This window comes from Lontra canadensis, unplaced genomic scaffold (assembly GCF_010015895.1).
Source record: "Lontra canadensis isolate GAN:19392208 unplaced genomic scaffold, GSC_riverotter_1.0 scaffold79, whole genome shotgun sequence".
Lineage (NCBI taxonomy): Eukaryota > Metazoa > Chordata > Mammalia > Carnivora > Mustelidae > Lontra > Lontra canadensis.
Genome location: NW_022631073.1, coordinates 5,949,513 through 5,963,230, shown reverse-complemented (window position 1 = coordinate 5,963,230; position 13,718 = coordinate 5,949,513). Strand labels below are relative to the sequence as shown.

The 13,718-nt window shown below is 51.4% G+C and overlaps 1 protein-coding gene across 1 annotated transcript in view; it reads right to left on the bottom strand.

Moving 5' to 3' along the window:
• ADAM12 (ADAM metallopeptidase domain 12) overlaps positions 1 to 13,718 on the bottom strand; it is a 324,442-nt gene that overhangs the window by 97,614 nt on the left and 213,110 nt on the right. Inside the window, exon 5 of the mRNA XM_032882097.1 lies at positions 5,507 to 5,583. Coding sequence (XP_032737988.1) covers positions 5,507 to 5,583 — 77 coding nt within the window. The remainder of the gene's footprint in view (positions 1 to 5,506; positions 5,584 to 13,718) is intronic.

The following is a 13,718-nucleotide window of genomic DNA, read 5'->3' as shown; positions in this document are numbered from 1 at the left end:
GAAGCCATGCAGGACGTTCCTTCCCTGCTCTTTCTCTGCAAAGCTGTAATCTGACGGGCTCTAATGAATGTGTCCCCTAGGACATTTGGGTTCCCCCCACATTCCTAGATCTGAGTATGCTTTTGGGTCACACCATACTGAACAGAATTTTTAATGCCTATTTATTCTTTTCTAAATCTGCCGGGCTGGTGCCATGAGGGCTGACTCTCCCCTTTATCTCCAGGCTCAATCGATTCTTCTTCCGGTGGGTATTTGGTCCAGCAGAGCTTTTTTTTTTGGTCTGATTCTCTGCTTGCAAGGTCACAAGGTTGACTCCTTAACTCCAGAATTTCTCCATGGATGCACAGTCTGCTGCTTTTGTCACAACTGCACAAAGAGCTGGTAAGTCCGAATTCTCAGGAGCGCCACCCTCCTCGGGATCTCCCATCATCGTCCCCACCCATCTTGATGGTGGACACCAGACGACATGCAGCACGTGCTCTTCTGACTTTTTCTGAAACCCCAGCCACGAGTAACTTCACAGCATTCCTCTCTGCCCGATTATGGTCTGTGCGACGTACCCTGGACGGAACATCGTCCAGGTGCTGGAGACGAGAGGTAGAGGCTGAGAAGCAGATGCTCCTCAAACCGGACAGAGAGGCTGGCCTCTCCGTGTGGGAGGACAGGTACCGGCGCCTTTGGTGGGCAGCCCTGGTGGAAAGGTGGGTGTTGTGACCGAGGGACATGGCCAAGAACAGAAGGCAGGTTTATCCTATTCGAATATTATTTCGGGAATACGCTATCCAATTGTTCCTCTTCGTTTTCTATTTTTTAAAGATTTATTTATTCGTTTGAGAGAAAGGAGAGCACAAGCAGGAGGGGCAGAGGAAGAGGGAGAGAGAATCTCAAGCAGACAGCAGCTGAGCTCAGAGCCTGACACGGGGCTTGATCCCACGACCCTGGGATTATGACCTGAGCCAAAACCAAGAGTCAGATGCTTCACTGACTGAGCCACCCAGGTGCCCCCTTCCTCTTCATTTTAAAAAACTAATTAATTAATGTCACTGGTTTATAAATGGAATACCTTGGAGAGACCCCTTTCTCTTTACCTATCAAGAGTTTGAAATGCCTATGAAAATCACCTGAAAATTACCAGACCAATCCCGATGCCTCTGTTAATGCCTGTTCTCTGTTTTGATGGTCTAAAACTTCTTCACAGATGTGTAGAAGCCATTGTTGGAAGAGGCCTGTTTGTTGCTTACTGTCTTGGCCCTCATTTGCCCTTTCTCTGGCAAAAGCCCCCTGGTTTTCCTTGGAGAACTCACTCTCCCCACTTCCCATCCTTGGGGTTGGGTGTAGTTCACCCCCAGCCTGACCCAGGGAGTTAAACCAGAGCATCACACCCACCAATGGCCACTGTGATTGTTTCAGGGATGGACCAATGACCCAGTCAGGGCCAATCAGAGGTATTTTAGGGGAACTTTGCTGAACTTGAAAGAGCAGTCCTCATACTTCTACTTGGTCTCTGAGGATGTAAGCCTAGGGCTGCCTGCAACCCCCCTGTGACCACACACACACACACACACACACACACACACACAAAGCCATATATGAAAATAAAACCAACACAGAAGAAAGTGGAGGCCAGAGTGGAGAGAGAATGGACTCTGACAGCATTAGTTAGACCCTGTATCCAGCCATGCCTGAAGCCACCTCTGGTCTTTTAAGTAGGAGGAGTCTACCTTCAAGTTTTGTTTGCTTTTTTTTTTGCCAGTTCAGATTAGCTTTTCCGTTCTTGTACACTTTGACATTTATGTTAACTTGAAGGCTGGAAATACCCAGCCCTCAATAAATGGCCTTTGAACAAACAGGTCCATCTTTTAGGCTCTGAAGAGGAGCAACAGTAAAGTGTGGACTTGTGGATTTTCCTTTTCCAGGTATGTATTAGAGACTCTCTACTTTGAAGAATGTTGGATACCACACAGGGTAGGGTGACTGTGATTTCCATGTGTGATCTTTGCCACCATGGTCTTGTGGGTGTCCACCATGTTTCCCCTAGGAGGAGTACCGCTCTGCATGAATTAGCGCAGAAGTACTGCATGAACACACCTCCCAAAGGGGCCAGCTACAGAATCAAAGAACACAAGACAGTCTCAAGAGTCTGATGGTTCTTCCTTTGGCGGCTTGCTCCAAATCAGGCACAGGACTGGCTTTCCTATAGGTCACAGGATTAATTTTCAAAACCACCACTTTAGCTGGAGACTTCATTCTATTTTAACACAAGGAAACTGGGGCTCAGAGAGGTCTGGTGACTTGTTCACTGTCACACAGCTTGTTCACTGCTAGGGCTGTTGTGGTCTAGGGTGCAAACATCCACTGTTGGCTCCAGATCATCCATCTTGAACTGGTCACACCCCTCCATCCCAGATGCAATCAGGTCTGACCCCATCCTGTCCTTCATCTCTGTTCGCTTCTATCTCCCCAAGGAGCCTGAGCTCTGGCTTTTCCATCAAGATGGGGCCCTGTCTCCACACAGCCCTTTAATCCTCTGACCCCATTCTCACTCCTCCCTTGGCCCCTCTCACCTTCCCACTGTGCCCCTGGGACTCACGTCCATCCTCGGACTCCCCTCCCCCTGCCCTTCCATCTTCCCTGCAGCTGAAGCCTGGCTGACCTTGCTCCCTCCAGCCCCCTGACAGCCTTTTGAAAAGACAAAAGACTCTTTCCAAGTTCTTCCCTCGTGCACCTCAGTCCACGGGGAGCTGATGTCCTCTCTGTGCATATTGTCACTTGCAAACAGTGTCCTCCTCCACCTCCTCCTCCACCGAGCACCCAGCACGCCTGCTGGGCCCGCACATGTCTTGGAGGCCCTGCCCCTTGAGGGGCTTTCCCACGGCTTCCTTAGTAACCCCTCACTCAGCGGCAGGAGCTTGGCCCCTTCGTGTATTTGTGCCCCTCACTACCCTGGCGGAGTGAGTTTCAGACACAGAGCACTTGCGGTGGAGAAGGCAACGGTCAGAAGCTTATGCAGGTGTCAGGGGCACCAGAATCTCTAAACCCTTGAAGAAGTTTCTGGACTCCTGCTTGTCCGCAAGTGCCCCCTCTGCCCAGGCTCCGGTAACCCGGCAGGATTCTCGGGAAGGCGCCTCGCTGAGCTCTGCGCCTCCGCCTGCTCCCCCTACCATCCAATTTCAGCCCAGCGGCCAGAGTGACCTTGTCAATGTCAAGTGAGACCTCAGAGCAAAGTTCCCGTGACCCTGTCATAGAGAAGGGAGAGGCCAAGGCCCTCCTCCTTCTCCTTGACCTCAGCTTCCCCTGCCTCCTCTGCCTGCTCTGTTGCAGCCACACTGGCCACCTTGCTGCTCTGCCAAGCCCGGGCATTTTCCTGTGTCAGGGACTTAGCACATGCTGTTCCCTCTGCCAGGAATGTGCTTCCTGCAGACGTCCGCACGGCTTGCCCCACCTCCTTCAGTGTCACACTGAGGAAGCGCTCAAGGGATGTTTGCCGGAGAACCATTAACAATGGGAGAGCAGCCAATCCATCAGCACCGAGATCACTCTGCTCACGTGCCAGATTCGCAGACGTTTCAAAGTTCAATAGTGTCCTGTGAATGGGATATCAAAACGTGTCATGAGAGCAACAGTGTGCAGAAACACGTGTGTGCACACACTCAAGGGAGGGAAGCGAACAGAGATTTAAGTCTCTGTCTCCTGACTCGCAGAGACAGAAGAATCAGGGTAAAGTGAAGAGTAAGATGTGACTCGATTTTTATAAAAACAGAGAAACACACACGCATGGGGCCTTGCCCAGGCCTGTGCCCAGGACGAGGAGGCGAGCTGGGAGGGGTATCCCCACGCGGCTGCCATGTTCCACCTGAGAGGAGTGGAAGGCGCGTGAACAGGGAAAGGTCCGCTTTTCCTACATTTTGCTGGATTCCAGTTGTAAACACAGATGTCTGGGATGGGGGAGGATGTGAGGAGGGAGACTCTCAGCTCGGACGGCCAGCGCGGGCGCTGGGACAGCGCTTGGAACAAGAAGGTGGCAGAACTGGTGCTGGTAAGAGGTTGGGGCGTCCACACAGCACCTGCTCTTCCCGCCCCCCCCGTTTCCCCGGGCCCTGTGCACCGAGGCACAGACCCCCTGAGACCTCCTGAGCACCCCGCGCGGCCAGCGCAGTCTGCAATTGAGCGAGGCTGGAAACCACCTAAAGGGGCACCATGGAGGGCGGGAAGAGACAAGGCGTGGCGAACTCAAGCTCGTCTGTCGAAGGAAGGAGCCAGCCCCTCGCCAGCCCAGGAGGAAGGATGTCAAGACGACGCTGGAGACAAAAGCAGATTGCGGCGCGAGACGGGATGTCCTCTCCTGACACCTGCGCCTTGTGCGGGCGACGGGGCCGCGAGGCGCGGCGGCGGCTGGGAAGGAGGCACGTCCCCAGGGGCGGGGCGGCATCGGCCGGAGGCGGCGGTGCGGTGGAAGGAGCTGGCCCTGGGGGCTCGGCTGAGGGACGGCTCTGCTCTGGGCCCCTGACCCGCAAGTGAAGACAGAGGGGCCCACAGAGGGGAGACGAGAGCGAGAAGCGGGGCGGAGGGTCTGGTGTGTTCTGTACGTTGTATGTGGTATGTCACTTGTGGTTTATTGCGTATGTGGTGTTTGTGCTGTGCATTTCGTAGCGTGTGTGTGATGTCTGTGTGTGGTAGCGTGTGTGGCACACTGTGTCTGTGCGTGGTGCCGTGGATCGTGAGTGTACAGTGTCCCACGTGGGACTCTCAGAGACGCGGCGTTCCCGGGACCCAGAGGATGGCCCGGTCTCTCTCAAGCTGGCGCACCCTCCCAGGCCCTCGTCCCTCTCCTCACAGAGCCCGGGGCGCAAGCGAAGCGGGACTCGGGGGATGCAGGCGGCTGGTTCACAAACCCAGTGAATGGATCCGGCAAAAAGGCTGAGGCGGCTCGTGGGGGGCACAGGAGAGCCAGCTGGTGGCCAACGAGTGTGATCTGGAAGGACGAGCCGCGGGGGTTGGCTCGCCCAGCCACGAAGGGCGCTGTTTCCTGCCACGTGCGCAGCCTCGTAGCAAAAGCCCCTGCAACCCACGCCTGGATTCGACTCTCCTCGCTCTCTGCTCGGCTGGGTGCTCTGTTTCGCCTCCCGGGAGGGGAGGCCTCTGCATGTCTCCTGAGCGACAACCTGAATGCTAGGACCCGAGCTCCTACCTTTTAACACCAGGATTATTAAGCACAAGAGCCACATAAGCGAAAGATCATCACAAAATCCTCGGATGTAGAAACTCAGCCCCATCCGTGGCTCTCAACCCACCAGGCCTGAGAACCTTCTAGAAAGGGCTGCTGGGGCAGAGAAGCTAAGATCCCGGGCACACTGTGCTCCTTCGAGGTGTCCGGTGGGGCTTCTCTGTCTCACCGGGGGGAGGCTCAGGCCCCACCATTTACTCTTGATCCTTGAGAGTGAATGGGGGGAAGAAGGAGGTGGCAGTCATGCTCGGGTCCGGAGCCGGCCGTGTCAGGGTCACTTACCTGAGGCCAGAGCAAGTGCTGAAGCTGGCGGTGGAACCAGAGTGTCCTTGCACGTGTCCGTGGTAGTAGCAGTGACCCTATAAAGAGGAAAAGGTTGGTTCAGTCATGTAGCTTCTTGCCTGCTCACAATAAGCCAACCGCCTCCGATCCACTTCTTCTGCTTTCAGCTACGGGATTCCCTCTTGGCATAAAATATTGAACTGACGGTCTTAATATTTAATGCCAAGTCTGGTGTGACCCGGCCAGGACCTCCGGCAGGAAGGTCTGATTTACTTAGAGATGATCAATGTGGTGTTAAGAAGCGTCCCAGGCCCACTCTTGTCTCTCTGACACCCTTCAGGAAAGCTCTGATGCTGAGGCTTTCCCCAAACCCAGCAGCAGAACAGACCCCGTGGACGTCACCACCTTACTCTCCCGCAAGCTGTCTTTTGTAACGAGATGCGACCCGTGCGGCGTGTTTAAGCACATTGTGAAATGGAACAGAATGAGGCCTAAATCGATGGCTTCTGGAAACAGAACAGCAGATGAGACGGCAGCTGGAGGGGACCGCCCTGAATTGCCCAGTTGGGAGCTCACGATCTCTCTTAGCAGGAAAAGAAAAATAGGAAGGTCTTCTTGGTCTACGACAGAAGTCCCCGCGTGACGCCTGCAGAATTCCATTTCTTGAATAAGGTCACCGCATGCAACAAGAAACCACGGCACAGGCCTTCCCTTCCCGAGACGGAGATCTGTCCAGAATCCACGTAACAGAGTTATGGGTTAGCCCCCACGAAGCGGCTGACAGGCAAGAAATGCTAAGCGGGTTCTACTCGCCTCATTCGTGGCCTCGGCATGCCAGCCACGTGGTCCGGCAGCAGAGGCGGCGTGGAAGGAACAGGGCCAGTGGCATCGGGCTTCAGCCCATCCCTGCAGTGTCCCCCACAGCACATGGCCCCTTTACTCACGTGGTGCTGGTGAATTCACTTTTCCCGGGGCAGAGCTTGGTGCCCAGCTATTCTGCTCAACAAAAATGAGATCCCAAGACCACTCTGACTTTGCTAAGAAGGAGGACTGGCTTGGGACACCTGGCTGGCTCAGTCGGCTAAGTGTCTGCCTTCGGCCCAGATCATGATCCCAGAGTCCTGGGATCGAGTCCCGAGTCAGGCTCCTTGCTCAGTGGAGAGCCAGGTTCTCCCCCTGCCTGCTGCTCCCCCAGCTTGTGTGCTCTCTCTGACAAATAAATCTTAAAAAAAAAAAAAAAAAAAGAAAGAGGACTGGATGGGATTGAATGGCCAGTGACATCCAATAATCCCCAATAAAGGGGTCAAGTTTATCTGTCCCTCAGTAGAGGACAGACTTCTGGGACCACCTGAAAGGCAACTCAAGGAGGGAGAGGAGAGTGCTGGACACTGGTTATTTTGACTTTTCTTAGCAATTCTGGAAGTTCTTCAAAAATTCAGGGTATACCTACTATGTGAGAAGTGATTTTTTTAAATTTACTTATGGTATCTTTGGTTATACAGTTTCCCATTCTTATAAAGTCAAATTTTCCATCTTTCTCTTTATGAATGTCATGCACCGCTCAGGGTGGCTTTCCTCAAGGTTACATGGACGTCCTTCTTTATTTTCTTCTATTTCCAGTCTTACACTTAGCTCTTTAATCTACCTGCAACTTATTCTTTGAGGGGGCGAGGTTAGGATCCGTCCCCCGCAAACTGAGACCTGGTTGTCCTCTGCCACCATTTTCCCTTTCCTGGTGACCGGGGGTGCTACGTGTCACCTACAGGGTGCTCACAGCTCTGCTGTTCTCCTCCATGAGCTGTCCCACGTGAGACCAACCTCCATTTGTCCATCTCCGTGCCAAGAGCGCCGCTGTTTAGTTCCTCTTGTTCCATCCCACATTTGGATGGCAGACAGAACAGGTTCTCTGTTTTGACTAAGATTAAATTCACACACCACAGGATTCACCTTTTAAAAGCATACACTTGGCAGGTTCAGAATGTTGTACAGCTGTCACCACCGTCTCATTGCAAAACATTCTCATCACTCCGAAGAGAAACCTCGTCCCCAGGAACCCTCACTTCCCCGGACCCACCCCTCCTGCCTCAGCCCCTGGCAACGGCTCGGCTACTTCCTGTCTCTAGGGATTTGCCTGTTCATTCATTTTGTGGCAGCGGATTCATACAAAACGTGGCCCTTCGTGTCTGGCTGCTTTCAGCATAATGCTTACAAGGCTCATTCAGGTTTTAGCATGGGTCATTCCTTTCTATTGCAGAATAAATAATACACGGTCTGGAAATGCCAAATTTTGTTTATCCATTCATCAGTCGAGGGGAACTTGGGTTGTCTCCACTTTCTAGCAATTGTGAATAGTGCCGCCATGAATAACCGTATGCAACTCCCTGCAGTTTTGGTTCTCTTGGGTACGTGCTGTAGCATAGGGTTTGCAAATATTCTCCCCCACTTTGCGGGTTGTCCTTTCATTTTCTTAAGCATCTCTCCCGAAGCACAGAAGTTGATCACTTTGATGAGGTCCACTTCTCCCTTCGGTTGCTTATGTTTTCGGCGGTGCTATACCTAAGAAACCATGATCTCAAGGCGCTCAAGATTTCCACCTATGCTTTCCTTTAGGAGTTCCACAAGTTTAGCTCTTATACTCAGATCTTCAGTCTACACGGAATGAGTTTTTGTCGGTGGCTTGAAGCGGGATTCTGGTTTCATTCTTGGGCATGTGCCGAGGAGCATGACCCAGAGCTGTTTGTTCAAGGGCTATCTTGGCAACCTTGTGGATGACAGGTGCTCTTTGGTTCTGTTCTTTTCTTCAAATGTTTCTAGGATAATGTTGCCTATTTTCTCTTCCAGGTGAATGTTGGAATCAAATTTTAAGCTTTGTAATAATCCACTGAAATTATATTAAGAATGTGGTTACTATTCCACTGTAATAGGGGCACCTGGGTGACTCAGTTGGTTAGGCGTCTGCCTTCAGTTCAGGTGATGATCCTGGGGTCCTGGGATCGAGTCCCACATTGGGCTCTCTGCTTGGTGGGGAGCTTGCTTCTCCCTCTGCCCCTCCCTCCTCTCTCTCTCTTTCTCAAATAAAATAAATAAAATCTTTAAAAAAGTAAAAATCCATTGTTGTAATCCATCAAGATCCATTTTCCTATTCATGTACATGGTATATTTCCATTAATATTGTTGTTTTTATGTCCTTCAGCTGAGCCTTGGATTTTTTTCATGTTGCCATTAAAAAATTTTCCATTAGGCTTATTCCTAGGTATTGGGTAGGTCTGCTGATACCACAGATAGCATCTTATACATGGTAATTTTTAATGTAAAGGAAAAATTTTTTTTTCTTTAAGTTATCTCATAGCAGACCATCTTATCGGGTTAGTTTCTAGTTTGTCCAAACTTAGTAGCCTATCTTGGATGGTTTATGTTGTTGATTATACTGACTGCAAACAAGAGAAATTTGTGGCTCTTTTTTGGCCCCCAGGCAACGTCGGGGTGTAGGGTGGCTTGTTGTCCAGGGGCAAAGGCAAGAGAGGGGACGCTCACAGAGGGGAAGCATGTGCAGAGATGGGAGGCAACGGGAGAGGGGCTGGTAGTTCAGGGACGAGGGTTAGTTCTGCTTGGCTGGAAGATTCCATGGCAGGAGCACGGCACGGGAAGCTGACCTCTTCAGTGAGCATGTGGCTCAGGAAGGGATGTACCAGGACAGTGGCAGGGGACACAAGCCCAGCCTGCCATATCAGGTGTCCAGACCTTGCTGCCAGCTTGCCTTTTTAGCTTCCATGTGAAATTACTTTGAAAGGCTCCATGGCCCCCCTCTCTAGATAAGGGGACCGGTGTACTTAAGGGAGTTGTGATAACAAGTGTCTAATTACGAGGAGGCTACGTAACTGGGTCATAATGGCCCAGGGCACCAGAGGGATCCCAGTGGGGGGATTTCAGTCCGGGTGCCCAGCAAGCACATCAGAATGGAACATACCCAGAAAACAGAAGAGTGGGAGCTAATCAGTTTAGGCTGACCAGAGAGCCCAGAATCATGGTTTTTGTCTGGTACCCATCATGCATCACAGATTTTGCCTCATTTTAGAGAAATATGAAATGTTGCATTGGCAGCTGAGTATTGGTTAGACAGTGAAAAACCAAATAGTGACAAAAATCTTAATTACTGACCTCTGAAATTTCAAATTCATTTATTCTCAGTCTCAGTTTATTTCTTAATAGATTATTTATCAAACGTACTTTCAAATTAAATACCCAGAAATATAAGCTCATTAAAGCATGAGCCAAGAACAAATTAGTATAAAATTAACTTCCAGTTCACCAGTTAGGCGGAAGGAGTGCTGATAACAGAGGCGGGGATGGATCCTCATTGTCATGGTCCCAAGGCCATCCCGTCTCTCTCCGTCATTAACAGAGTTCATAGCTCATTTCCTAGCGCTAAAATTGCGTGAAGTTCATCCTCCAACAGCCCACAAGCCCACTGCTCGCTCTTTAACTTCTTAGATCACCGAGCATAACTACTAGAACTCCAAATTCCAGATTTTCCAGGACAATTCAAATGTCATGAAGTTTTAATTTTTTCAATATGAGGCACTGCATGCTTCCACAAATGTGATTTCGTTTTTAGGACACAGTCAATCATATGGATAAACTCAAACTCAGAAAGACATACTCATCACACCATGTGCCACATAATTGGTTGTGAATTTGATTATGAGGAGGGGAAGAGACGTAGCCTCCCGCTCTCTGGACAGTTTCGCCCCCTTCATTGGTGGTGGAGGCAGGGGGAGCAGTGCCTGCTCTGGGGTCTCTGGGAGAGGGCTTGCTACCACACCTGAGAGCCAGGTCACCTCCCATGGACTGATGCTAAGAGGCAGGAGTCCTCCAGGCCTTGTGGACTTGCAAATGCCCGGACTGTTGGATGGGGAGGTGACCACACCAGTGAGAGACACAACAGGCATCCATCATGCCGAGGGAGGTCGTGTGCCCAGGGCGCACCGTGCTACTGATCCCATCGCTTTTCCTTGCAAATGTTCCCAAAGCATCCCCTTCTGCAGCCTCAAGAGTATCAACTACTGTCTCTTTTTTATCACACCCATGTCTGCAAAGGCATCGCTGAAAAAGACACTGTCCCGTTAGCCCGTCGACTCTGCCTGTCCTCCTGATCCAATACATTCTATTTCTACCAACAAAACATAACCTAGAAAACAGTCCCAAACATGCATAACCACAAAATTACATCTTTTCCTTTACAAAACCTCTAACCATGTATTTTATATACTTATTACTTAACCTAATGCATTTCCCCCACTCCAATAAAATGAATTTTCCTTCTGTTTAATACGATCAATCAAATGTAATGGTGGGGAAGAGGGAGATGGAATGAAAACCCTTGAACTCGAGGAGAGCCCTCCACTGACTGCCATATGGGAAGTCAAATACAAATTCTGTTATCCAACGCTCCGTGGACTAGAAAGGAAGGAATTTTATCTGCTAAATTGCTAACCAAACCGGCCTGACCTTGTGATTCAAAAGGACTGGGAGCAAAGTCTGTTAGGGAATAGGCTGGACGAAAATTATTTTCGACGCCGCTTCTCCTCGGGAAGTTCGTAGCTCCCCCACCCCACGCCCAGCCACACCACGTGCACTGTGCAGAACTGATTTAGTATTTGAATCACACAGTGTTCTAGCTGGAGAGAAGCTTCAGGCCATCTGAGGCCAACCCTCCCCTTTCAGGCAACCCCGTTCCCAAGCAGATACGGAAACGGGGGCCCTGATTGGTCAAGCGACTGTCGAAGGCCACAGAGCTGGCCAGTGGGCTAACATTTAGCAGGGACTAACATTTAGGGCCTCGACTCGGGCCAGACGGCTTCCCCCACCCCCAGGTCCTGCTGCGACGAACATGTGACCTCACCGGTCTCTCTTTTCCGAAACAAAAGCTATCATGTAAAACCCACACTTAGACGGGATGCCTTCTCAATTACCACAGAGCCTATTGCAAGGCCGCTCAGGGAGCCCTGGGAAAGTGATGCCCAAGCCGGCAGAGACCCCTGCAGAGAGAAGGGACACAAGGGTGAGTGCGTGCATGTAGGTCCACACGGAAACGTGTGCACGTGTGTGGGAGCGTATCTGTGTGCATGTGTGCACCTGCCTGCGCCTGTGAGCTGTCGGCCCGCACGCAGATTCCAGCATGACCGCGGTCTAGACGGAGCTCCCTTGCATGGCCCATCGGGCCCCCCACACTGCACAGTTTGCTGGAGACTGAAACACGGTGGCGGTGCATCCGAGCCAAGGAAAAAGTGATTTTGCAGCCCCGTGTGTTTCTCTGGCTGAGCTACACTACGCTTAGCCTTGAGAGTGTGTGGGACGGGATGGCTGAGAAATACGCCACCACGCCCATACTCCCAGGGCTATCTCTGCTCTCAGCTCTAACGAGAACCATATCTGGTTAAACGACTGTGAAGGACGAGCCTCAGGGGCCATTCGCATTATTTTGTCGTGCTGGAATTTTACATCAGGCAACACATGCTTAAGAAATCATGTTCACGTTCCTGGGGACCTCCCAGCACACTGGGCCTGGACACAGGATGTCTGCAGGAGTGAGAGCGCTCCATGGCTCCCGCGTCGGAAATCTTGGACTTTGAGACGTAGGGTCTCAGGTTTTCATCTGTGAAATGGGAGTGACCCTGACTGTCCAGGGCATTAGGGATCAAAGAAACATCACACAGGGGAGCAGTCTGTGACGGGAAAGGCACTTCCATAGATCCCGAGCATGAAAATACACACTTTAAAACCCACTGTGCCATCAACTCAACTTTCCTCTCTGCTAAACCCTAGCCCCATGTGCTTTTGCTGAATGAGTGAGTGTGTGAGAGCAATGGACACGCTGGAGAGAAGGGGGCTGATTTTCTCACACTCCCATGTGGGTTCCTAACTCCCAGCTCCAAATCCACTCACATGCTGGCTGGGGCTTTGCAGGACTGTGAACATGAGCAGGAGGGGCCTGAGGGGAGTCAGGTCGGAAGAGCAGACAGGACAGTTACCGTCTCACCAGGACACACGTGTGTTAAGAACACGGCGCAGTGCAGCACATCACCCGTTTTCCTGACCGTGGCCCACTTTCTCATCCTGCCATCCTGAGAGGAGGGGACTTCCAAAGCAAGGATGGTCGAGGGCGGCTGTGAACTGCTGTAGGCAGTGGCCACAGCAGGCTAACTTTTCTAGAGGCCTCACTGTGTGTCAGTTTCAAATGTCTGTTTTATGTTCACATTCACGGCTGGTTAAGTGCTTCAGCTGGGATTTGAACCTGGGCCATCTGCCTCCCTGGCTTGTGATCCTGCCTCTAGACAGAAGGCGTCACTCGGAGCCATCCCTTCCCGACAACGTTGGAAAAGGGAAGTCACCCAGACCTGCGCTCCTCTGAGGACTAATTCCAGATTCTACCCGGGTTTGGTGCTTCCACGGTGTGGCTCCTAAAGTCTCCTTACCATGGGCGCATTGTGTCATCTGTGGTCGGACTGCATGCTCCCTGAGGACAGGGGCTGTGTCCTGCTCCCTTCTGTAGACTGCCACAAAGCCTGGGACCGTTACTGATCTGCACTCGGTTGGGCTCCAGAGCGATGTGCTTAGCAAATTCCCAGAGGGCTGGTCAGGCTTCCTCTCCCATGCTCCAGGACTGAGGATAGCAGAACACGCCCTGTGCTCCCCCAGAAGCATATGCTAGGTGCCTCCTTGCAGATGAATGCTAGTCCCTTCCCTAATCCAGCTTGTTACAGTTTTCTAGACTAATTCCAGTAACCACAGATGCCCCAACCAGGAACGTGTAACAGAGACCCTTTCGTGTTCTGTTCCAAGTGGATCAGAGGCAGGATTGCAGTGGCCAGGAGCTCTGATGCTAGAGTCTGGCTACACGGGCTTGAATCTTATCAGCTGTGGGTTTGCTCTAGTTATTTAACCCTCTATCTTAGATTCCTTATCCGGGTATAAAAATAGCAAACATTGATTTGTTGGGAGGATCAAACAACAAAACATCTGAAAAGCACTTTACATCATGCCTTGCGTATAGCTGATGCCGACTTGATTCGAGCTGGCATACCGGGCACTCAGCACACACCTGTCGTGGGGCCAGCATCTGCGTGGGTGATCCACACATGAACAGGGAGGTGTGGCACCACCGAGGAATGTGCAGACTGGTCTAAGAAGTCCAAATTTGAGTGAGGGGGTT